Source organism: Salmo salar, chromosome ssa04 (assembly GCF_905237065.1).
Source record: "Salmo salar chromosome ssa04, Ssal_v3.1, whole genome shotgun sequence".
In the NCBI taxonomy this organism is placed as follows: domain Eukaryota; kingdom Metazoa; phylum Chordata; class Actinopteri; order Salmoniformes; family Salmonidae; genus Salmo; species Salmo salar.
Genome location: NC_059445.1, coordinates 57,077,189 through 57,104,474, shown reverse-complemented (window position 1 = coordinate 57,104,474; position 27,286 = coordinate 57,077,189). Strand labels below are relative to the sequence as shown.

General features: G+C 44.0%; 1 protein-coding gene across 5 annotated transcripts in view; it reads right to left on the bottom strand.

The window, feature by feature from the left end:
- LOC106603510 (cytospin-B) overlaps positions 1–27,286 on the bottom strand; it is a 192,337-nt gene that overhangs the window by 13,953 nt on the left and 151,098 nt on the right. For 4 of the 5 annotated variants that reach the window (XM_014197290.2, XM_014197289.2, XM_014197288.2 and 1 more), the window contains one exon: positions 9,292–9,408. In XM_014197290.2, the coding sequence (XP_014052765.2) occupies positions 9,292–9,408 (117 nt within the window). Of the gene's footprint in view, positions 1–9,291; positions 9,409–25,118; positions 25,220–27,286 lie in introns of those variants that run through there. The other variant, XM_045717131.1, reaches the window with a different exon arrangement.

Below are 27,286 nucleotides of genomic sequence, written 5' to 3'. Positions count from 1 at the left end.
AATGAGACCAAGGTGCAGCGGAGGATGTGTTCATCTTGAAAGGTTTTAATGTTCCTGATTGAGAGCCATACATGGCCGAAACAAAGAAAACCACCAACATAGAAAAAGAAACCTAGAACGCCCACCCATGTCACACCCTGGCCTAACCAAAAATAGAGAACAAAAAACCCTCTCTATGGCCAGGGCGTTACACTGTGTTTTTGTGCCCTTCTTTCTCCTTTCCATATGCCACCTACATATACAGTACAAGTCAAAAGTTTGGACACACCTACTTACTCAAGGATTTTTCTTTATTTGTACTATTTTCTACATTGTAGAATGATAGTGAAGACATCAAAAATATGAAATAACACATATGGAATCATGTAGTAACCTAAAAAGTGTTAATCAAATCAAAATACTTTAAATTATTCAAAGTAGCTACCATTTGCCTTGATGACAGCTTAGGACACTCTTGGCATTCTCTCAACCAGCTTCACCTGGAATGCTTTTCCAACAGTCTTGAAAGAGTTCCCACATATGCTGAGCACTTGTTGGCTGCTTTTCCTTCACTCTGCGGTCCAACTCATCCCAAACAATCTCAATTGGGTTGAGGTCGGGTGATTGCGTAGGTCAGGTCATTGGATGCAGCACTCCATCTTGATCAAATAGCCCTTATGCAGCCTGGAGGTGTGTTTGGTCATTGTCCTGTTGAAAAACAAATGATAGTCTCACTAAGCGCAAAACAGATGGGATGGCATATCGCTGCAGAATGCTGTGGTGGAAATCTGTCCTTTGGTCTGATGAGTCCAAATTTGGTGTCTTTGTGAGACGCAGAGTAGGTGAACGGATGATCACCTACTCTGATAGCCCTATTTGGTAAAAGAAGATAACCCTGTTTGTTAAAAGACCAAGTCCATATTATGGCAAGAACAGCCAAATAAGCATTCAATTAGAATTCAAGTCTGCCTTGAATTCTAAATAAATCACTGACAGTGTCACCAACAAGACAACCCCACACCATCACACCTCCTCCTCCATGCTTCCTGGTGGGTGTAATATTTGTGTTGTGGAGAAATGACCAGGCAGGAGACGGGAGTACAGTTAGTTTTGTTTAGTCAAAAACGCCTCGTGCTCTACAGCCCCCGGCCCGATAGTGCGCATGTGTATTTTCTATTAGGTGTAGTAACATAACCCTGCCGTAATACATTACTGCTTAGTAACAGCATAGTAACTAATATAAACAGATGTAGATCACAGATACTACACTCCTCCCCCATAGTGTTTAACTCCCAGAGAACAAGGTAAATATGTTAGAGAACTACTAATGCAATACCTGAACAACGCATTCTTAAACATTTTTCAACTACTGGGTTGAAGCAGACTTTTCAGAGCCCAGCACAAATCTAGGGGATTATTCTGCCCCGAAGATGGAATTTGTCTTAATAACTAACCCAGGTAATGTCGTTTTTCTTTCCTTTTATCTAGGACATATTAAAGCGTTTGTTCGTTTTACTGTCTGTTACCTCCTGAAACAGCTCAACTCAGGTCAAGCTTTTGAGGTGCCCTTCGCTGTCGAATAGGATATCTCCGCTCCTCCTGGGCTTCCGGTGGTGGGCCAGGTTCGGGTGGAAGGTCAGGCTCTGTCTCTCCTGTACGTCCACAGTCAGGAGAATAGTCCTGGGGGTTGTTATTGTTCTTGTTCTCTCGGCATGTCTCTGCTGGGGTGTTGGACCGTAGCAGATGATCCACATGAACGTTGACATGGCGATGACCAATTTGGACTTGGTAAGTCAAAGGTCCTTTGCGTTGCAAGATCACACCTGAGTTCCACAGGCGCTTGGGGTGTCTGAAATCACGTACCATCACCCTCTCTCCCTCTGAATTCTCTGACAGTCTTTGAGTGTCTGTCATGAGCTTTCTTCTGCTGTAGCTGGTGCTTTGCCACAGTGCTTGACAAGTCTGGTTTCAACAATGTCAGGCGGGTACGTGGTTGGCGTTTCAGAAACAGTTCAGCTGGTCACTCTTGGATTGCGTCCTACCTGACAGGTCACTCCTACCAGGTGGCGTGGCGAGAATCCGTCTCCGCACCACGTGCTCTCACCACTGGTGTCCCCAGGGCTCAGTTCTAGGCCCTCTCCTATTCTCGCTATACAACAAGTCACTTGGCTCTGTCATATCCTCACATGGTCTCTCCTATCATTGCTTCGCAGATGACACACAATTAATCTTCTCCTTTCCCCCTTCTGATAACCAGGTGGCGAATCGCATCTCTGCATGTCTGACAGACATATCAGTGTGGATGACGGATCACTACCTCAAGCTGAACCTCGGCAAGACGGAGCTGCTCTTCCTCCCGGGGAAGGACTGCCCGTTCCATGATCTCGCCATCACGGTTGACAACTCCATTGAGTCCTCCTCCCAGAGTGCTAAGAACCTTGGTGTGACCCTGGACAACACCCTGTCGTTCTCCGCTAACATCAAGGCGGTGACCCAATCCTGTAGGTTCATGCTATACAACATTCGCAGAGTACGACCCTGCCTTACACAGGAAGTGGCGCAGGTCCTAATCCAGGCACTTGTCATCTCCCATCTGGATTACTGCAACTCGCTGTTGGCGGGGCTCCCTGCCTGTGCCATTAAACCCCTACAACTCATCCAGAACGCCGCAGCCCGTCTGGTGTTCAACCTTCCCAAGTTCTCTCACGTCACCCCGCTCCTCCGCACACTCCACTGGCTTCCAGTTGAAGCTCGCATCTGCTACAAGACCATGGTGCTTGCCTACAGAGCTGTGAGGGGAACGGCACCTCCGTACCTTCAGGCTCTGATCAGTCCCTACACCCAAAGAAGGGCACTGCGTTCATCCACCTCTGGCCTGCTCGCCTCCCTACCTCTGCGGAAGCACAGTTCCCGCTCAGCCCAGTCAAAACTGTTCGCTGCTCTGGCACCCCAATGGGGGATAGGATAAAGTAATCCTTCTAACCCCCCCCTTCTAACCCCCCCCAAAAAAAGATATAGATGTACTATTGTAAAGTGGCTGTTCCACTGGATATCATAAGGTGAATGCACCAATTTGTAAGTCGCTCTGGATAAGAGCGTCTGCTAAATGGCGTAAATGTAAATGTAAATGTGTACGTTCCATTACTGTGTGTGGTGTGTTACGGTAAATAAACAGGAACCGGGGAAGCCTTTGGTGGGTGGGCACATACTGAACCTGGAGTCTAGTCCAGGCCTTCTTAAAGGTTTGACGGCTCTCTCCGCTGCTCCGTTTGATGCCGAATGGTAAGGTGGTGAGAGGATGTGCCTTACTCCGTTGTTCTTGAGAAATATTTCAAAATCGTTTGAGGTGAAAGGAGGGCCATTGTCCGATACGAGCTCCTTGACTAGTCCAAAGGATGCGAACAGGTGTCTGAGAATATTGATGGTCTTCTAAGCTGTGGTCAGTTGAGTAGGGAACACTTCCATCCACTTGGAATTGACATCGACGACAACAAGGAAATGTTGCTTGTCAATCTCGGCGTAATTCACATAGATGCGTTCCCATGGTGTAGCAGCCCAGGACTATGGATGAAGAGGTGCAGCAGCAGGCTTGTTGCGAACAGCTTCACAAGGTGAGCAGTGGCCTACATGCTGTTGAATGTCCTGATCCAGTCCAGGCCACCACAGATAACTGTGGGCGAGTGCTTTCATTTGAGTGATCCCTGGATGTCCTTCATGCAGGTCAGATAGCAGTCTCCACTGAAATGTGTGAGGTACCACCACCCTTGATCCCCACAGAACACATTCTTGATCAGTGGACAACTGGTCTTTCTTTTCGATGAATGGACGAAGGTTATCGTCATTTACAAAGGTTGGCCAGCCGCCTAATGTTAAGTCCAAGACTTTGGAAAGGACTGGGTCTTTCCTAGTTTCCTCTGGTATGTCTGAAGCAGATATGGGCAGTTCATTAATGAGAGAGATCTGGAAGACTGCTCTATCATCTTCACTGTCGGAGTCACTATTGCATGGTAGTCTTAATAGTGCACCTGCATTTGCGTGATCACTGGATCGTCTGAACTCGATCTCATAGTCGTAGGCTAGCAATATCAGAGCCCAACGTTGCATTCGAAGTGCAGCAATGGTTGGTATGGCTGATTTTGGTCCAAGGATGACCAACAGAGGCTTGTGATCTGTCAGCAGTTGGAACTTCCTTCCGTAGAGGTATTTGTGAAACTTCTTCACTCCGAATATTATGCTCAGGGCTTCCTTTTCAATTTGAGCATAATTTTTCTCACTTGGTGACAGAGTCCGTGATGCAAATGCAATAGGGTGTTCTTCACCTGACGGTAGAACATGTGAGATGACGGCTCCTACTCTGTATGGAGATGCATCACACGCGAGTCTCAGCTTCATCTCTGTGTCATAGTGGGCAAGCCACTTGCTCTTTAGCAGATGCTGTTTGCAAGTCTTGAATGCTTCTTCGCATTGTGGGGACCAATTCCACTTTGTATCGGCCTGCAGCAGTTGGTGAGGCGGATGCAACAATGTGGACAAGTTTGCCACAAACTTTCCGTAATAGTTCAGGAGCCCCAAAAATGACCTCAGCTCTGAAATATTTGTGGGTGCTGGTGCATTTACGATTGCTTCCACCTTGCTGTTGGTTGGGTGCAGGCCTTGTGCATCAATATTGTATTCGAGATACTCCACTGAGTCATGGAGGAACTCACACTTGCTGCATTTAATTTTCACTCCGTATTTCTCCAGTCTTGACATCACTCTGTCCAGCAGTACAAGGTGCTCTCCAATGGTTGGTGCTGACACGAGAATGTCGTCCATGAAGCACACAACATTGTCTATACTGTTCAAGATCTGATCCATTGTGTGTTGGAATATCGCTGGAGCTGTTGAGATTCCATAGGCCAAGTGATTGAATCTGAATAGCCCCTTGTGTGTATTGATGGTCAGATACTGTTCTGATTCCAGATCCAGCTTCAGTTGCTGATAAGCGAATGACAGGTCCAGCTTACTGAAAACCTTCCCACCAGCCAGAGTGGCAAACAGATCTTCAGCGTTTGGTAGTGGATATTCCTCTGGTAGTATGCAGCGATTTACTGTGACCTTGTAGTCTCCGCGCATTCTGACGCTCTTGTCTTTCTTTGGGACTACAACGATCGGAGCAGATCAGTCGCTCCTCTCTACTTTCGTGATGATGTTATTCTTCTGTAGGTGGTCCAGTTCCTTCTCTAGTGCTTCCTTAAGAGCATAGGGAACTGGATGTGGTTTGTGAAAGATAGGCTTGGTTCCTTCTTGCACTCTGACTTTTGCTGTGAAGTCTTGTATTTTGCCGTAGACATCTTTGAAAAGTTATTCATGCTTCTCCGGCATGTTAGTGAGTGTTGCCTGACTCACTGGTTTGTCATTTCTCAGACTGAAGATTTCTCCCCAGTTCAACTTGATCTTTTGTAGCCAGTTTCTGCCTAGCAAGGCTGATTTTTCTCCTTTAACAATGACAAGCAGTAGCGTTCACTCCTTCCCCTCATACCGGACTGGTACCTGGATCTGCCCTAACACAGGAATAGTGTCACCAGTGTATGAAGAAAGGCGGATGAACACTGGCTGAAGAGGGCACTCTTTCAGTTTTTCTTTGTAGAGTCTTTCTGGAACAAGCGATTCAGACACTCCTGTGTCCAGCTGCATTTTTTACTGGTTTTCCCGCTAACTCCATGCTGAGATAGATTCCATCTTTTTGTTGTTAAGCTGTGTACATTGTGAACAGTTCCAATACTGTTTCAGTTGTACCTTCGTCTTCTAGTGCTGCGTCTGACACTTTGTGCGCTCCTGCTGTGCATTTTGGAGCTTTCCATACTCTCTGTAGAAGTCCAACCTTTCCACAATTGTGTCACTTTTCATTTTGGAATCGACATTCACTGTGCTGATGATTATTTCCCCCACATCTGTAGCAACTTGGCTTAGACCTTTGTGATATGGACTGCTTTGCTCTTGTGTAACCTTGAGGACGGGACTGAGAAAAGTGTGACGTTTGTGAGCCTTTTCCTCCACATGTGTCACTGACCTTGTGAACACATTTCTGATGTTCTGCATGTCCCGATAGCTCAATAGTATCCCTGTGGACAAGCTCGAGTCCAAGTGCGATATCACAGGCTTTCTTAAAGGTCAGGTCCTTCTCTGACAGAAGCTTTCTGTGACCACATACCACATACAAACTTGTCTCGGAGAGCGTCATCAAGAAATCGTGCAAACTCACATGTACTTGCCAGCCTTTTCAAAGCAAGGATGTAGTCAGCTACGGTTTCCCCTTGACTCTGGTGACATTGGTAAAATCTGAAACGTTCTGCAATGAGAATTGGCTTAGGCTTGAAATGCCTTGAAAGAGTTTCAGTAAATTCTGCATAGCTCAACTCCACTGCTTTTATTGGTTCAATGAGACCTTTCAGCAATCCATAATCAGTTGGACCCAAAACACTGAGAAATAAATCTGCTTTCTTTTCATCTTTGATTTAATTTGCAGCCAGCCAATGCTCAAAACGCTCTAAATAGGAATCAAAATCCTCTTTTGTAGCCTCAAACTCTGGTACTCGACCAGTGGTTGCCATTTTCACAGTTAATTGTTCAGTTTCCTTATTCCTTGTATTCCTTAATTTTCAGGATTTTCAGCTAATTCTTCACTCTCTTCATTTCAGAAGTTTCTGCAATTACTTCATTCACTGCACTCATTTGTAATAATGTACACACTGTGTTACGTTTCTTTTTTTTTTTACAATATTTCTACTCTGAGATCGCCTAATTTCAATGGGTTCAATTACCGTTTTTTTATTTATCCACCAGAGGGCAGTATCTCTATTCTGGACTCCAATAGGCTTGCTACTTGGCAGCTCCTGAACACTTTACCAACTAGCAGTGCTTAGCCTTTTCTACTAGCAAAGAAAATAAAAAATAACTGACTATTTACCTAATTATTTTGAGTTTCATTACTGACGCAACATTCTTCCCTACAAGCAATGTCCGTTTAAGAAGCTCAATCACATCGTCGCCACTGTAATATTTGTGTTGTGGAGAAATGACCAGGCAGGAGACGGGAGTACAGTTAGTTTCGTTTAGTCAAAAACGCCTCGTGCTCTACAGCCCCCGGCCCGATAGTGCGCATGTGCATTTCCTATTAGGTGTAGTAACAAAGCACTGCCGTAATACATTACTGCTTAGTAACAGCATAGTAACTAATACTAACATATGTAGATCACAGGTACTACAGTGGGAACTACACATGCGGAGATCATCCGTTCACCTACTCTGTGTCTCACAAAGACACCAAATTTGGACTCATCAGACCAAAGGACAGATTTCCACCACAGCATTCTGCAGCGATATGCCATCCCATCTGTTTTGCGCTTAGTGGGACTATCATTTGTTTTTCAACAGGACAATGACCAAACACACCTCCAGGCTGCATAAGGGCTATTTGACCAAGAAGGAGAGTGATGGAAGTGTGCCTTGATGGAAGTGTGCTATTTGACCAAGAAGGAGAGTGATGGAAGTGTGACCTGAATTCTAAATAAATCACTGACATGTCACCAACAAAGCAACTCCACACCATCACACCTCCTCCTCCATGCTTCCTGGTGTGAACTACACATGCGGAGATCATCCATTCACCTACTCTGCGTCTCACAAAGACACAAAATTTGGACTCATCAGACCAAAGGACAGATTTCCACCGGTCTAATGTCCATTGCTCATGTTTCTTGGCCCAAGCAAGTCTCTTCTTCTTATTGGTGTCCTTTAGTGTTTTTATTTAATTTATTGAACCTTTATTTAACTAGGCAAGTCTTATTTACAATGGTTTCTTTGCAGCAATTCGACCGTGAAGGCCTGATTCACGCAGTCTCCTCTGAACAGTTGATGTTGAGATGTGTCTGTTACTTGAGCTCTGTGAAGCATTTATTTGGGCTGCAATTTCTGAGGCTGGTAACTCTAATGGACATATCCTCTGCAGCAGAGGTAACTCTGGGTCTTCCTTTCCTGTGGTGGTCCTCATGAGAGCCAGTTTCATCATAGCGCTTAATGGTTTTTGCAACTGCACTTGAGGAAACTTTTTCCGGATTGACTGACCTTCATGTCTTAAAGTAATGATGGACTGTCGTTCTCTTTGCTTATTTGAGCTGTTCTTGCCATAATATGGACTTGGTCTTTTACCAAATAGGGCTATCTTCTGTATACCACCCCTACCTTGTCACAACACAACAGATTGGCTCAAAGAAAGAAAGAAATTCCACAAATTAACTTTTAACAAGGCACACCAGTTAATTGAAATACATTCCGGTGACTACCTCAAGAAGCTGGTTGGGAGAATGCCAATAGTGTGCAAAGCTGTCATCAAGGCAAAGGGAGCCTATTTTGGTTACTACATGATTCCATATGTGTTATTTCATAGTTTTGATGTCTTCACTATTATTCGACAACGTAAAGAATATAAAAAATTAAGAAAACCCCTTCAAAGAGTAGGTGTGTCCAAACTTTTGACTGGTACTGTACATACAGCATTACTGTCTCTGACAAAACTAATACATAGCTGTTTCTCTTTAACACCAGGTGATAGAGGATATCCTTATAGTTACATGCTCTGTGTTTCTCATACAAAAGCCTTTAGGACTAGATTCATTCTGGACTGTGGAAGATCCGCGTTATAGTGCGATCAAAACTCAAAGGTCATTTCTGAATTAGCCAACATAAGCAACGTTTACCGTGAACGCTGCCTTCGCGAGCGCGGAAACATTACCTTTAAATTGTAATTGCGCTTTAGCGCGGGTCTTCCAAGGTCGGGATTGAATCTAGGCCTTAGTCTAAGGGATTCAATTGTGACGCTATCATTGGTGCATTGGAGGATCTCCCAAATGTAAAGGTACATGCTACACCATGTTTTGTTGGTTTTACATGCTGTAAATGCTTGCTCACCACAGTGAAATGCTACTTTACACACAAAACATGTTGTGTGCCCCCTCATACCTTCAGTAAATCTGGGCCTATGTTTCCCATACAATAGCCTTTGGTGTAAGGTATTAAAGTGTAGCGCTATGAATGGTGCTTTGGAGGTACTCAAAGAAGAATGTACTTGATGAAAACATTTATTGAGAACGTGGGTCATCATGTTACTGGTATCCATGCGTGTATCTGAAATGTCACGTCAGTGTGGGTGTCCATTTCACGAGCTCTTAATTGGAATGATGAATGAGTGTGTGTGTGTTTGTGCAATTGTCTGCATGTATGCATGCGTGTGTGTCTGTGAGTGTGTTGTGTGTGTGTGTATGAGGTGGGTACCTTGTTTTGACTGATGAGTTCCTGGTAAGGGATGTGTGCAGGCAGGTAGGTGTGGAGGAGAGCACAGAATGCCAGGCCATCACTCCAGCTAGTGCTGAAGTTTGTCACATCAATGTTCTACAAGAGATAGATGGAGAGAGAGAGTGAGAGAGAAAGGTAGCGAGAGGAAGGCGTCATTCTTCTTCCAGTACCAACAGCGGATGTCTCAATAAGAATTTCGAACAACAATAACGAGCTCAAATTAAGCATTTATTAACATGGAGTAAATATGCATAACGGAGAGCATGGAAACAACCTGCTCAACCTTCATTTTCCACAATATAACACTGACAACTAGCTTTAGTTTGCATTTAGTTCTTGCTCATTCCTCAAGGAATTATATACTTGGGTCGTTCCACCAAAGTGCCTTTTGAGATGTGAAAATAAACTTTTGATTTCACCTAATTTTAACATTGCCATAAAGAGCATTCTGTCATGTTCAACTTAATAAAAAACATATTTTCTCATCTCAAGTAAATAAAAAAATGTAATAAAAAAATGTACTATAGTAAGTGCCAAATAAAGTAACAGGGTTGACTGTAAAAGGGTTGACGGCCATAAATCTTCCTGTGACAGGGGAAATGGAAGCTTGTTGTGTGCAACAGGGAGGGGCAATTGAATAGAAGCTTCTCAAAAAACACAATTGTTTAAACATTTCTAGCTTGTTTATCTATGGGTAACAGTGTTGACGTGTAATGCTGGACCTACTCAGTTTTCCGCCACAAAATACCGGAAAATGGTCAAAAAGAGTAGAACCAACTCACGTGCGTTTACACTATGATTTTACTATCAGATGTTCAATGTTTCTTTAGAAAAAAATATTTTAAAAGGAATAGTTCATTTAGTTCATTTAATTTCATGGACGGGTTTTCTTGACCTTAAAATGAATCACTAATCACATTAAAAAATAATAATCTTCAGAAATGACTTTGTCAAACCACAAAATATCTAGGGCTTTATAATGATGGTGAAAACTTTAAAATCACAGTGGGTGCGCAGAGGGACATGTCAAAATGCAGAATTTTTGCTCTTTAGCAAGTCTTTATTCATATAAAAAAATCTGATTTATTGAATTCTCCATGTGGTCTAAATTAAATCAAACTTTATTTTTCACATGCGCCGAATACATCATGTGTAGACCTTACCGTGAAATGCTAACTGTCATGCAACTCTAACATGCAGGAAGGGTGAAGTCAGGCGCAGGAGACTCAGGTACGTGAACAAACACGTTTAATGAACACAGTCTTAAAGTGCCTTAAATATAAGGCAGGGTAACAAAATCCAGCAACAGGCAAGAACCCTAAACCGAGTCGAGACACAGCCCAGCAAAACTTGTATGCCTAAACACCGAACGGCAGAGGAAAACACAAATCCCCAATCTACAATAAAATGATACAAATAATCCCGCACAATCCCTAACCAAAACAGACAGACTAAATACCCCCACTAATGAACTAACACAAAACAGGTGCTAACATAAACCAGACATCACCAAATGAAAATGAAAAGGAGATCGGTGGCAGCTAGTAGGCCGGCGACGACGACCTCCGAGCGCCGCCCGAACGGGGAGAGGCGCCACCTTCTGTAGACGTGGATCTGGGGACCCATGCCAAATCTTTTTAGTCTCCTGAGGGGGAAAAGGTGTTGTTGTGCCCTTTTCACGACTGTCTTGGTGTGTTCGGACCCTGATAGTTCGTTGGTGATGTGGACACCAAGGAACTTGAAACTCTCGACCCGCTCCCCTACAGCCCCGTCGATGTTAATGGGGGCCTTTTCCTGTAGTCCACGATCAGCTCCTTTGTCTTTCTCACATTGAAGGAGAGGTTGTTGTCTTGGCATCACACTGCCAGGTCTCTGACCTCCTCCCTATAGGCTGTCTCATCGTTGTCGTGATCAGACCTACCACTGTTGTGTCGTCTGCAAACTTAATGATGGTGTTGGAGTCGTGTTTGGTCACGCAGTCGTGGGTGAACAGGGAGTACAGGAGGGGAATAAGCACACACCCCTGTGGGGCCCCAGTGTTGAGGATCAGCATAGCAGACGTGTTGTTGCCTACCCTTACCACCTGGGGACGACCAGTCAGGAAGTCCAGGATCCAGTTGCAGAGGGAGGTGTTTAGTCCCAGGTTCCTTAGCTTGTGATGAGCTTCGTGGGCACTATGGTGTTGAATGCTGAGTTGTAGTCAGTGAACAGCATTCTCACATAGCATTCTCACATTAAAGTAGCCTCACAAAGCCACCTGATCTGGTGAGCTTATATAATGTTGCAGATGTAAGCTCGTGGGATCAGGCGGCTTCACAAGGCTAATATTAAAGGGCACTTTATTGAATATAACATGCTTTGAAATGCGATATTGGTGCACAATTTCTACTTAAAATATCAAAGGGATGCTAAATCCACTCATTTCGTGGAACAACCCACTTAGAACACCCTTAGAACATGGTTAGGATATGCGAAAGCACATAAAAAAAAACACTCAAGCACATAAGCATATGGAGCAACACACAAATGAAAACTAATGGGGTTGTTTAATCTACATACCCTGTCCATAGCTGATCAATATGCTAGGTCATGTTTCTTACTAAGTGCAATTGGAGAGTTACTTTTATTGCTGGTTGATAGATTTCATTTATTGGATAACTGAAAGCAGTAGGCTGCTACAGCCGGAGACAACATTGCATGCATTAACAATTATTGAGGATAAAAACACAATAAAGCCCACAGGCTTATTTCCATTTTGGTCCTCATTTTGCAGCAAGATGACATGTGGGCAAGATCAACACTTCACATGCACTCAATGCAATTAAAAACAACAACAACAATAGCAATGTACAGCAATTTACAACAATCCATTTGCAACAATCCATTTACAACAATATCTACAGCCCAGAGGTGCCAGTTTACGAGTCGTGAGAGAATACCTCTCATCAAACCGCCATGTTCTTTAATGTTGTTTAAGAGGGTCTTGTCTTATTCCTATAAACCCTTCATCCATATTTCAGTGTGTCTTACAGCTGAAACATGCACTGCAGCACGTCCAGGGGATTGTGTGGGTGTGAGGGCGCCTATATGTGTGTTATGCACACACAGCACCTCATCCACCATGTCAAACATATGATAAGAGATGCCAGAGGTCTGAGGAAAGACAAGGGCTTTCTCCATCTTTCATCTATACGCACTCTCCCAGTCAGATCCCAGTTGGATTGAGAGGTATTTCCTGTGTCCCCCTCTCCCTTCCATGTGCTTCCAGATCCAGAGGGGACGTTGGGAACAGGGCACCCAGCCAGAGAGCTTTCTCCCCTGGGTATGATCCCTGTAGGTCCCCCTGAGACCTGACACCCCATCACTCCCCTTTGATTGGCCATCAGATGTCCCCTCTCAGAGCAGGGACCCTGCCCGGACCCAGGACCTTGTCACTTAGTTGTCCCGCTGTCTGTCCAGATGGGCTTCTTGTCACAGGGCTTCTGGGAGGACGGGGAGACTCAAAGGCTGCACTGCATTCCTTTCTAGTCACCGAAGGGTAACCTTAGTTGCATCCCAAATGGAACCCTATTCACTATCTATATACAGTGCACTACCAAAAGTCTGGATCTAAAAGTAGTGCTCTAAATAGGGTGCCATTTGGGATGTAGACTTTATCTGCAGTGCTCAATAACAGATGCTGCTGCTGGGTCGAATTTACAGGATAGAAAGGAACATTTTATTACTACCTAGTGGTTAGAGCGGTTGCTGGATCGAATCCCCGAGCTGACAAGGTACAAATCTGTCATCCTGCACCTGAGCAAGGCAGTTAACCCACTGTTCCCCGGGCGCTGAAGACGTGGATGTCGATTAAGGCAGCCCCCCGCACCTCTCTGATTCAGAGGGATTGGGTTAAATGCGGAAGACACATTTCAGTTGAATGCATTCAGTTGTACAACTGACTAGATATCCCCTTTCCCCTGATTAACAGCAAGGAACCTTATAATCTGGGTATGCAGCCTTTGTCTATTAAATTAAATGTCATTGTCATTGAGATTAAACTCTGGATTCACGTCCTAATTGGGTAAAGGGGAAAGGGGGATACCTAGTCAGTTGTACAACTGAATGCCTTCAACTGAAATGTGTCTTCTGCATTTAACCCAATCCCTCTGAATCAGAGAGGTGCGGGGGGCTGCCTTAATCGACAACCACGTCTTCGGTGCCCGGGGAACAGTGGGTTGAGATTAAGCTCTTGATTCACATCATCATTGAGATGAAACTCTTGATTCACGTCGTCATTTAGATGAACCTCTTGATTCACGAGAAACTGATTCAGATTCACTCATTCATCATTTTCTATTTGGGTGATTCCTCAGGTTTGCTATGTAGCACGCTTCTGTCTATAAATCAAATCAAACTTTATTTGTCACATGTGCCGAAAACAACAAGTGTAGACCTTACCGTGAAATGCTTATTTACAAGCCATTAACCAACAGTGCAGTTCAAGAAGAGTTAAGAAAATATTTACCAAATAAACTAAAGTAAATAATTATAAAAAGTAACAGAATAACATAACAATAGCGAGGCTATATACAGGGGGTACCGGTATCGAGTCAATGTAATAGTCCGGTGGCCATTTGATTAATTGTTCAGCAGTCTTATGGGGAAAAGGTGTTGTCGTGCCCTCTTCACGACTGTCTTGGTGTGTTTGGACCATAATAGATCATGGTGATGTGGACACCAAGGAACTTGAAACTCTCGAACCGCACCACTACAGCCCCGTTGATGTTAACGGGGGCCTGATCGGCCCGCCTTTTCCTGTAGTCTACAACCTGCTCCTTTGTTTTGCTCACATTGAGGGAGAGGTTGTTGTCCTGGCACCACACTGCCAATTCTCTGACCTCCTCCCTATAGGCTGTCTCATCGTTGTCAATGACCATTGTTGTGTCGTTAGCAAACTTAATGATGGTGTTGGAGTCGTGTTCGGCCACGCAGTCGTGGGGGAACAGGGAGTACAGGAGGGGACTAACTACACACCCCTGAGGGGCCCCAGTGTTGAAGATCAGCGTGGCAGACATGTTGTTGCCTACCCTTACCACCTGGGGTCGGCCCGTCAGGAAGTCCAGGATCCAGTTGCTGAGCTTCGTGGGCACTATGGTGTTGAACGCTGAGCTGTAGTCAATGAAGAGCATTCTCACATAGGTGTTCCTTTTGTACTGGTGCGAAAGGGCAGTGTGGAATGGGATTGAGATTGCGTCATCTGTGGATCTGTTGGGGCGGTATGCAAATTGGAGTGGGTCTAAGGTATCTGGGAGGATGCTGTTGATGTGAGCCATGACCAGCCTTTCATAGCACTTCATGGCTACCGACGTGTGTGCTACGGGGCTGTAATCATTTAGGCAGGTTACCTTCACTTCCTTGGGGACAGGGACTATGGGTGTCTGCTTGAAACATGTAGGTATTACAGACTTGATCAGGGAGAGGTTGAAAATGACAGTGAAGACACTTGCCAGCTGGTCCATGCATGGTTTGAGTACACGTCCTGGTAATCCATCTGGCCCCGCGGCTTTGTGAATGTTAACCTGTTTAAAGGTCTTGCTCATATCGGCTACCGAGAGCGTTATCACACAGTCATCCAGATCAGCTGGTGCTCTCGTGCATGCTTCAGTGTTGCTTGCCTCGAAGTGAGCATGAAAGGCATTTAGCTCATCTGGTAGGCTCGCGTCACTGGGCAGTTCTTGTCTGGGTTTCCCTTTGTAGTCCGTAATAGTTTTCAAGCCCTGCCACATCCGACGAGCGTCAGGGCCGGTGTAGTAGGATTCAATCTTAGTCCTGTATTGATGCTTTGCTTGTTTGATGGTTCGTCTGAGAGCATAGCGGCATTTCTTATAGGCGTCCGGATTAGTGTCCCGCTCCTTGAAAGCGGCTGCTCTAGCCTTTAGCTCGATGCGGATGTTGCCTGTAAATCATGACTTCTGGTTGGGATATGTACGTACGGTCACTGTGGGGACGACGTCGTCGATGCACTTATTGATGTAGCCGATGACTGAGGTGGTATACTCCTCAATGCCACTGGATGAATGCCGGAACATATTCCAGTCTGTGCTAGCAAAACAGTCCTGTAGTATAGCATCCGTGTCATCTTACCACTTCCGTATTGAGCGAGTCACTGGTACTTCCTGCTTTAGTTTTTGCTTGAAAGCAGGAATCAGGAGGATAGAATTATGGTCGGATTTGCCAAATGGAGGGCGGGGGAGAGCTTTGTATGCATCTCTGCGTGTGGAGTAAAGGTGGTCTAGATTTTTTTTCCCTCTGGTTGCACATGTGACATGCTGGTAAAAATGAGGTAAAACTGATTTAAGTTTGCCTGCATTAACGTCCCCGGCCACTAGAAGCGCCGCTTTTGGGTGAGCATTTTCTTGTTTGCTTATGGCCTTATAGAGTTGGTTGAGTGCGCTCTTAGTGCCAGCATCGGTCTGTGGTGGTAAATAGATGGCTACGAATAATATAGATGAGAATTCTCTTGGTAGATAGTGTGGTCTACAGCTTATCATAAGGTACTCTCCCTCAGGCGAGCAATACCTCGAGACTTCTTTAATATTAGACATCGTGCATGTTACGCCCTGACCTTAGAGAGATGTTTTATTTCCTCTAGTTTGGTTAGGTCAGGGTGTGATATGGGGTGGGCAATCTAGGTTGTTGTATTTCTAGGTTCCATTCTATGTATTATATTTCTTTGTGTTGAGCCGAGTATGGTTCCTAATCAGAGGCAGCTGTCTATCGTTGTCTCTGATTAGGAATCATACTTAGGCAGCCCTTTTTCCCTCCTTCAGTGTGGGATCTTGTTTTTTACAGCTCAGTATAGCCTGCAGAACGTGACGTTCGTTTTCCGTTGTTTGTTATTTTGATTTTGTGTTCTGAGTTATAATAAATATCATCATGAGCACTTACCACGCTGCACCTTGGTCTACTCCTTACGACGAACGTCACAGCGCACCAGCTGTTATTGGCAAAAAGACACACACCCCCACCCCTCGTCTTACCAGACGTAGCTTCTCTGTTCTGCCGGTGCATGAAAATCCCTCCAGCTCTATATTGTCCGTGTCGTCGTTCAGCCACGACTCGGTGAAACATGGGAAATTACAGTTGTTCATGTCCCGTTGGTAGGATAATCATAATCGTAGGTCATCCATTTTATTTTCCAATGATTGCATGTTAGCAAGTAGAATTGATGGCAATGGGAATTTACTCGCTCACCTACAGATTCTCGAAAGGCAGCCTGATCTGCGTCCTCTTTTCCTTTGTCTTTTCTTCACGCAAATGACGTGGATCTGGGCCTGTTCCCGTGAGAGCAGTATATCTTTCTCGTCGGAATCGTTAAAGGAAAAAGCTTCTTCCAGTCCGTGGTGAGTAATCCCAGTTCTGATGTCCAGAAGTTATTTTCGGTCATAAGAGACGGTAGCAGCAACATTATGTACAAAATAAGTAAACATTGTTTTTACAAACAACGCAAAAAAACTAACAAAATAGCACAATTGATTACGGACATGTAAAACGTCAGCCATCCTCTTTGTCTCCATTCTTCCATTAACATGAGCTGGTCACTATGTGTAGGTAATCCTTTCTAACGCTGCTTTTTTGAAAGATATCACCTAGTAGAACTGCAAAAGTGTTGCTCTCCATTTTCTGGAGGACCGAGTTTTGAAATCAGTATGATAGCCAAGGAGATGTAGAAAAATTCTGGTGTTTGATTGCAAAAAAGAAAACACACAGAAGGCTGATGTATAAAACACCTGTCTCCGGATTACATCTTCAATCTAAGGGCAACAATGGCATCCGTGACAGAGCGGGACAAGCGTCCATCGATGTATATGGGTAAGATAGTTTAGCTAGCTACATTTTCAGATATTATATTATTTCAAATTTTGTCAGAAAGTTTTTTTCATTTCAAGTTAAATCCTACTGTTAGCTCGCCAGCTAACTTTAAGTGTATGATCTGTGTAGTAATATTATTTGTATCTCAGCCATTTGCATTGCTAGTTATTGCCTAATTTTAGCTAACTAGCTAACATTAAACCTGGTTGGTTAGCTACCTGCAGATTCAGGGTAGTAATGTTATGAATGAGGGATTATGTTTCATTGTTTAGCTAGCTAGCTAGCTAGCTACATGTCTAAACAAAAGACTCCACTATGCAAGTAACCATTTCACTACACCTTCTGTACCCAGTGCATGTGACAAAACGTTGGTCTTATTTGATATAGTATGTGCTTACCAGAGACGATAATGTGAAGAACATGACCTGCACCAAAGTAAAATTAGGATATAACGTTAGGCCAACGAGACAGTGTCCAAATTCTAAAATTCTCCGGTAGAATGCCATGCTTTATTTCATCACACTCACAACCGTAAGCTATTTTTCTGTAATTGGCTTGCCATTAATGTGCAAATAATGATCTTGTTGTGAGTTTATTTTCCTGTAATAATGAAGACAAATGAGCTAAAGTGAAGACGTTGCCAGCTATAAGATATGGACATTATTTGAACTGGCTAGCCAGCTAACTAAACATTAGCTAGCTAGCTAACAAGCTAGAACCAAACCAAAACTTTGTTTAGAAAGTTGTTTTTAGCTGCCTGGTTTGCTAGATTGACATATACTAAATTCCTTTTTAAACGGGTGGGTTTATTTGATGTCGAACGACAATAGAATATTCATGATGTCACTGCGACAACTGTCGATAGACGTAGTATAAACCAGCCTTTAGTCTTTAAATCTTTCGTTGTTTAGTGCATAGCCTCACATGTGAATGCTTAAAGAAATGGGTGGGGGTAAGGCTTAAGAGGGTGTGAACGATGCTGAATGGGTGTAGACAAAGAAGAGCTTACCAAATCATTCAAGGGCCATTTTCTCAAAAGTGAGGTTACAAATGTATCAACTTTCAAAGCAGAATTACTTTCCCATTGTTCCTCAACTGTAGTGTATTACATAACATTTTCTATCTCTAAGTCTGTACTTTTATCCAATGTAAAAAACTAATTTTGCTCCACAAATTTTGCTACATAAGACTGTTACGGATACAAGTGTGTATCCTGTGTGTTTCTTTTCTCTCCTTCTCCCCATCACAGGTGACAATCATCAGTCCCCAATCAGAAGACACCTGTTCCTTCTCCCTCAACCAATCACAGTCCCTTTCCCTTGGTTTAAAAACCCAGTCAGTTGTTTTCTCCCGGAGCTCATTTTTATCTCGCGAGCTCATTCTCACTCTGTGATCAATCTTTGTGCTCATTCGCTCTTGTGTCCAATCTCTATCTCCCCGTGTCTCTCTCTCTGTATTGATCTCTTTTGTTTTTGCAAACTACATGTCACATTTGTCCGGTAATCCTGTGAGTATTGTTTTGTTATTTGACTGTTTGTTTGTTTGGTGGGAAAAGGGGGTACCAAGACAAGTCGCCCATGGGCATACATTACCCGTAGGAATACTGTGTCTAAGTACCATAGTTAGAACTGGGCGGACCACCCACTGTATTTTTGGTTAGTTAGCTAGCTGTTGTTGAAATAGGCTAGTCTAGCTTAGGGGTGGTTTTGGATTATTGTTTCGTTGCTTGGGTCCAGCTCAGCCCCTTTTCCCACACCCCTTTACCGTGTGTTTAAAATAAACCTTTTGAGTTTGACGGTAGATTTCAGTTGTCTGTGGTTTTTGGTTCTCACTGTTACATGTCACGATTATAATTTGCATGATTTATGTTACGGGTCTCGTATCCATCCCCCCTAGACCGCTGGGCCAAAGAGGTTCGTAACATAAGTGGGGACTCATCCGGGATCTGTCATTACTGACGCCCATACCGCTCATGCAGATTGTTATTGTGTGGTTAGTCAGTGTTGAGCGTCATAAGCATTAGTGTTTGCTATTTGTTGGCTTTTGTGTTTGGTAGTAGTTCAAGATGGCTACTTTTGAGTTGAAATCCTTTTTGGATAACCCTTTGTGGGAGGTGTTTAATAAATGTCGTAAAATTGATTTAATGACCTTGGCAGAACATTATTCATTGTCTATTTCTCACAATTTAGTTAAGGCGGAGGTTAAGAAACTAGTGTTAAATGTATTGTTGAAAGAGCAGGTGCTTGTGTTACCGCTGCCTGAGCCTACTACCCCTGTAGGGGATGTTGCTGCTCCTGTAAGCCCGTCGGTGTCTGAGACCGAAGGCGAGGCTAAAGCTCCAGCTACATTGCCCCGTTTTGATCCACTCTCCCCACTGTCAACTGGTGATGCCAGAAGGGATGTCCGTTCTATACAGTTTCAACTGGAGGCAGAAGAGAGAGCCCAAATTAGGCGAGAAAATCTCCAGTTAGAAATGTGTAAACTTGAGGCAGAAAAAGAAAGAGAACAGCGGCAGTTGGAAATCTGTAAAATAGAGGCTGAAAAAGAAAGAGAACAGCGGCAGATGGATTTCAAAATGCGCCAAATGGAACTGGAAGCAGAGACAGCGAGGCTAGCCTTCGTTCCTACTGTGCCTGTTAGTGAGTCGTCCTCACCAGCTGTAGCTTCCAACACGTTTGACATTAGTAGGCAGATTGCCTTAGTACCTTTGTTTAGAGAGTCAGAGGTTGACTCCTATTTTTGTGTGTTTGAACGTATAGCTGTAGCCTTGAAATGGCCTGAAGAAGTATGGTGTTTATTGCTACAATGTAAATTAACTGGTAAAGCCCAAGAGGTTTTATCAGCGCTACCTCTGGAAGATAGTTTGAACTATGAAGTGGTCAAAGCTACCGTTCTTCGCGCTTATGAGCTTGTGCCTGAGGCATACCGACAGAGATTTAGGTCTCATAGAAAGTCTTCTAATAAGACTTATGTGGAATTTGCTAGAGACAAGGGAAATCTGTTTGATAAATGGCATGCTGCTAGTAAGGTAACTAATTTCAACTCTCTCCGGGGAGTTAATTTTGTTGGAAGAGTTTAAAAATTGTTTACCCGAACGCATTGTAGTATACCTAAATGAACAGAAAGTATCCTCCCTGTCAGAAGCGTCTGTGTTGGCAGACGAGTTTGTGTTGACGCACAAGAGTGTGTTTTCGGCTCATACTGAGAGTAGAGCTACTGAGTTGCCTACTTTTAGTCCTGGTCGGCCCGCAGTATATCAAGCACGCCAGAAAAATGAGCGTCCCTGTTTCTATTGTCATAAAGTGGGACATATGATTAATGATTGCTTCCTACTAAAACGCAAACAAGGGATGCCTATTCGTGCAAAGCCGCCGACAGGTGTTGGGCTAATTCGTACTGTTGTGAGGTCTGAAACGAAACCAGTGCCTCAGGGTAAATGTAGTTTGAAAGTCTCAGTACCCGACCGCAGTTACGAACCGTTCATTTTCGAGGGGTTTGTGTCCATAGCGAATGACGAAGCATCTCAGCGTCCTGTTAAAATCCTTAGAGATACTGGTGCGGCACAGTCATTTATATTGTCTGATGTGTTGCCCTTATCCGACAATACATACTGTGGTTCCAGTGTGTTAGTTCAGGGTATTGAAATGGGTTTTGTCCCAGTGCCATTGCACTTTGTGAATGTACACTCTGAGTTGATCAGTGGAATATTCAGAGTGGGGGTACGTCCTATGTTGCCAGTAAAAGGTGTGACCTTTATAATGGGTAACGATATTGCTGGAGGAAAGGTAGTACCCGTATTGGAAGTGTTGGATAAAAGTGACCACTCTCTCTCCAATGAGTTGGCACAGAGTTATCCCCATGTGTTCCCCCGCTTGTGCTGTCACTCGTGCTCAGGCAAGACAAGTGGGTGACGTGATAGATTTGTCGAACACTGTTCTGTTCAAAGAAGATGATCAAGAGGATGGGTTGTGTACTACCTCTGCGAAGCTGATCACCTCTGACAAACAGACAAGGGAAGAATCGAAGTATGTTGAACTTATTGCTGAGGCAATACAGTTACCAGTCACTCGTGAGCAGCTGATTGCTAACCAGAAGGTTGACCACAAGCTTGCTAAATGTTTTTCTAGTGTTGTCTCATTGGAAGAGGTAAAGAAGAAGAATGTGGCTTACTTTCTTGATGGTAATCTCCTCATGCGTAAATGGACATCCCATGGTGGCGCGGAGGGAGATTGGAATGCTGTTTACCAAATAGTGATTCCTACAGCCTTTCGACACAATGTGTTATCCCTTGCTCATGATCACCAGTGGTCTGGACACTTAGGGATCACGAAGACTTATGATCGGATCCTTCGACATTTCTTTTGGCCAGGTTTAAAACAAGATGTGGCTCAGTTCTGTCGGACATGTCACACATGTCAGGTTACAGGAAAACCAAATCAGGTTATTCCTCCTGCTCCTCTTTGTCCTATACCTGTCATAGGTGAACCATTTGAACATGTGGTGGTTGATTGTGTTGGACCGTTACCGAAGACAAAATCGGGTAACCAGTTTCTGTTAACGATAATGTGTATGGCAACAAGATACCCCGAAGCCATTCCTCTGAGAAGGATTACAGCTCCAGTGGTGAGTAAAGCCTTAATTAAGTTCTTCACGACATTCGGGTTACCTAAGGTGGTACAAACTGATCAAGGTACAAATTTCCTGTCAAAGCTCTTCAAGCAGGTGTTAAAATCCTTGTCAGTTGCGCACCGTGTATCAGCGCATATCACCCAGAGTCTCAGGGTGCGCTTGAACGATGGCATCAGACACTGAAGTCTATGCTACGTAAATATTGTTTGGAATCTGAGAAAGATTGGGATGAGGGAGTTCCTCTAGTTTTGTTTGCTGCTCGTGAAACTGTACAGGAGTCCCTAGGGTTCAGCCCAGCTGAACTAGTGTTTGGTCACACAGTGAGAGGACCAATGAAAGTCCTTAAAGAACAGTTTTGTCCCAAGAGTTGTGTACGGAAGAAGAGAATGTGTTGGACTACGTTAGTCGCTTTCGTGAGCGCCTACACCAAGCCTGTGCTCTCGCTAAGGAAGCTCTGTCTTCCTCACAAACAAGTATGAAAAGACACTATGATAAACAGGCTGTTTCTCGTCCACTACAGCCAGGTGACCAAGTGCTGGTGTTATTGCCTGTTCCAGGATCTTCACTGTCAGCTCGTTTCTCTGGTCCTTATTTGATTGAAAAGAAGTTAAGTGAAACTGATTATGTGCTTCAAACTCCTGATAGAAAACGGCAATCTCGTGTGTGCCACATTAACATGTTGAAAGCATACCAAACCCGACCCATCACCCAGGTAGATGGTTCAACCACAGCGGAAGTTACTGCTATTTCTGCTGCTTCTACGGCTATGATAGTGGACTGTCATATTGATGATGTTGATGGAGATGGATTGGAGTTGCGCAATACTCAGCAGCAGTGTGTTAGATTGCCCAACTCAGAAATGCTGATGTCTCTCCAGTCAGGTCTGGTTCACTTAACGGAAGGACAGGCCGACGATATTGTGAGGCTACTCCACAGTTTTCCATGTCTCTTTAATGACGTTCCTACTCGCACAAATGTGTTGGAACATGACATTAATGTTGGAAATGCTGCCCCTATCAAGCAACACCCATATCGTGTCAATGCTTCTAAGAGGAAGATAATGAGGGATGAAGTGAAATATTTGTTGGAAAATGACCTGGCCACGCCAAGTTCAAGCCCTTGGAGTTCTCCTTGCATTCTGGTTCCTAAACCTGATGGTACGTCCAGGTTATGTACGGATTATCGAAAGGTAAATTCTGTCACATTGCCAGATTCTTTCCCGTTACCCAGACTGGACGACTGTATTGACACTGTTGGTGCTGCTACTTATGTAACTAAGTTGGACCTCTTAAAAGGTTACTGGCAGGTTCCGTTAACCTCACGTGCTTCTGAGATTTCTGCCTTTGTTACCCCAGACAACTTCCTACAATACTCTGTCATGGCTTTTGGGATGCGAAATGCACCAGCCACTTTTCAACGACTGGTTAACACCGTATTAGCTGGCGTTCCTAATTGTAGTGCATATCTAGATGATCTAGTGATTTATTCATCTGAGTGGACAGATCATGTTAACTCTCTAAGGGTAGTATGTGAACGTTTGGCCGCTGCTTCTTTAACCCTGAACTTGGCAAAGTGCGAGTTTGGGAAGGCCACTGTTACCTATCTCGGCAAAGAGGTAGGCCATGGACAGGTGCGCCCTGTTGATGCTAAGGTCTTGGCTATCACTGCATTCCCTGCGCCTACCACCAGACGAGAGCTACGCCGCTTTTTGGGGATGGTTGGCTACTACCGTAGCTTCTGTAAAAACTTCTCTGCGGTAGTTGCTCCATTGACCGATTTGCTCAGTCCGGCAAGATCGTTTGTGTGGTCCCCGGACTGTAAGGTAGCTTTTGAAACTGCTAAAGCACTATTATGTAATACCCCTGTACTTGCAGCTCCGGATTTTGAAAAACCATTTAAACTTGAGGTAGATGCTAGTGCCAGAGGTGCTGGTGCTGTTCTACTTCAGCAGGACAAGAGTGGACTGGATCATCCGGTGTGTTATTTCTCCAGAAAATTTAACAAATGTCAGACAAACTATGCCACCATCGAGCAAGAAGCTCTAGCGTTGTTGTTAGCTCTGCAACATTTTGAGGTGTACATAGGGTCTAGTGCCCTACCTGTGACTGTATATACGGACCATAACCCCTTAGTGTTTCTCCACCGTATGTACAACCAGAACCAGCGCCTTATGCGTTGGGCTCTTATTGTACAAAATTATAATTTGGAGATTTGCCACAAAAAGGGTTCTGAAAATATGTTAGCAGATGCTTTGTCTCGTGTGTAATAATTTTTGTATGTTTCGGAAGATTGACTTTGATTTTGTGAGTATTCATTGTAGATACTTTTGTATAAACTGTGTACATACTTTTAGTCGCAATCCCCCCTGGGGGTTGCTCTTTTAAGGGTGGGAGTGTTACGGATACAAGTGTGTATCCTGTGTGTTTCTTTTCTCTCCTTCTCCCCATCACAGGTGACAATCATCAGTCCCCAATCAGAAGACACCTGTTCCTTCTCCCTCAACCAATCACAGTCCCTTTCCCTTGGTTTAAAAACCCAGTCAGTTGTTTTCTCCCGGAGCTCATTTTTATCTCGCGAGCTCATTCTCACTCTGTGATCAATCTTTGTGCTCATTCGCTCTTGTGTCCAATCTCTATCTCCCCGTGTCTCTCTCTCTCTGTATTGATCTCTTTTGTTTTTGCAAACTACATGTCACATTTGTCCGGTAATCCTGTGAGTATTGTTTTGTTATTTGACTGTTTGTTTGTTTGGTGGGAAAAAGGGGGTACCAAGACAAGTCGCCCATGGGCATACATTACCCGTAGGAATACTGTGTCTAAGTACCATAGTTAGAACTGGGCGGACCACCCACTGTATTTTTGGTTAGTTAGCTAGCTGTTGTTGAAATAGGCTAGTCTAGCTTAGGGGTGGTTTTGGATTATTGTTTCGTTGCTTGGGTCCAGCTCAGCCCCTTTTCCCACACCCCTTTACCGTGTGTTTAAAATAAACCTTTTGAGTTTGACGGTAGATTTCAGTTGTCTGTGGTTTTTGGTTCTCACTGTTACATGTCACGATTATAATTTGCATGATTTATGTTACGGGTCTCGTATCCATCCCCCCTAGACCGCTGGGCCAAAGAGGTTCGTAACAAAGACCAATTTGAGCCGGTCAGTCACATTTGTTTGTGTTACAGCCTGAAATCAAAATGTATTAAATTGATTATCACCCCTCTACACACAATACCCCATGATGACAAAGTGAAAACATGTTTTTAGAAACTTCTGCAGATTTATTGAATATGAAATACAGAAATATCTAATTTACATAAGTATTTAATACTTTGTAGAAGCATCTTTGGCAGCGATTACAGCTGAGTCTTTCTGTGTGTTTGTGCCTTTGTGTGTGTGGAGCACAGACTTACATCTTGGTCTGGCCAGGCCATGTTCTGGTTGGGGTAGAGAAAGGGGGGATGGGGAGAGACAGGGGGAGAGAGGGGCGCCATGAATGTTAAAACAACAGCAGACGGGATGAGCACTCTGGGACCAGGCTCAGAAAAGCAAACACAGCATCAAGCGACAGGAAACGTCTCGCTCCACACAGAATACTGAGCTGCCCGGTTAAAAGAACCAAAGAGAGAAAGAGGTAGGGAGACAGAGAGAGAGAGAGAGAGACAGAGTGAGGGGGTTTGGGAGTGAGAGAGAGAGAGAGAATGGGAAAGCGAGAGTGGGGGAGTGGGCGACAGAGAGAGGAAGGGAGAGCGAGAAGAGGGGGAGTGGTCGAGAGAGAGATGGATAGAGAGAAAGGGGGGAGAGGGGTTGAAGTGAGATGGATTGAGAGAGCATGAGGTTGATAGCAAGCCTAAACACTTGCTTTGGCAGCAATCCATCTTTAAAATAACATCTACAGTATGATTGCATTAAGAGGTCCAGTCAGCATGTCAGCCAGCCAGTCAAAAGGCCTCAAAACAGAATATCGCCAGCAGCTGAGACAACAGAGAAGGCTGTATTCCAATACTTTTAATAAAACTCTCTACACTACAGCACAAACCAACAGTCATCTCGCAATGTTTTTCTCTCTCTCACATCAAGCACACTGGCCCCAGTTTCACAATAAATTGTATTTATATAGAAACAAATAAACACATTGTCATTGGAGTCACAATAAAACCGTACAGAGTAATAGCATTCACTGCAAGTGTTATCTAACTTCCTGTGACAGTAAAAAAGTGCAAGTGGATAACATGTAGATAATAGCTATAGTAAGTTGGTGAAAGCCAGCCTGTTATTATGACACTTGACACCCAGATGATAGTGTGCCATTATCACATGATGGTGCTGAAGTGTAGAGAGGAAATCCACTGCCCACTGGCTGATGATGGAGCACACACACTCTCACTCTCTGAGGGCTCCATGACCGATGAGAGAAAACACACACTCATACTGCCTGATGATGGAGAACGCACACACACACACACACACACACACACACACACACACACACACACACACACACACACACACACACACACACACACACACACACACACACACACACACACACACACACACACACACACACACACACACACACACACACACACACACACACAGCCTGGTAAAACCAATCAGTCTGGTCTGCTAAAGCAGGAAAGTCCGCATTCACATTTACTGAGAGTTGTACGACTGATGAGGTACTCTCCATCAGTGTCCCCACTACTACCATTAAGCCCTGAGCCCCTCTTTCTGTTTCTCTCTGTCTGTCTCTATTTGAGTAGAGTGTGTGAACAAAGAAAAAACACAAAGAAAGGCAAAACAAAGAAAAGGGAAGCAGCCATAATGGGTCATGCAATGAATCATCATCATGAGCAATGACAGCCTGAAAGAAAAGTGCAGCCAGTGCCGGACAGGGACACACATGAAGGGGTTAGGGTCCCAAAGACCCTCCCCATTATTGATTAAGGGGACCGTAAGATTCATATGTTTTGCTGCAGGCCTTATAATAGATACTGTTGCTATGTGCCTAAAAACTCCGCCACTATACGTTGCACAAGCCATCTATATTAGTCTTTGTGGTTTGCTTGCAGGAGTTTGCTTGCAGGCTAGGTCTGAGTCAGACCTAAACTAGATAAAGAGAAGTAACCACTGTCTGGTTTAGACATTTTGATCTTGTGTGACAGTGGACAATACTAATGAATTCAGAGAAGCTACTGTGCAAGGTTACCTTATAAGGTAACCTCAGCATATTGCTGTTTAAATACAGTTGAAGTCAGAAGTTTACATACACTAAGGTTGGAGTCATTAAAACTCGTTTTTCAACCACTCCACAAATGTCTTGTTACCAAACTATAGTTTTGGCAAGTCGGTTAGGACATCTACTTTGTGCATGACACAAGTAATTTTTCCAACAATTGTTTACAGACAAATGATTTAACTTATAATTCACTGTATCACAATTCCAGTGGGTCAGAAGTTTACATACACTAAGTTGACTGTGCCTTTAAACAGCTTGGAAA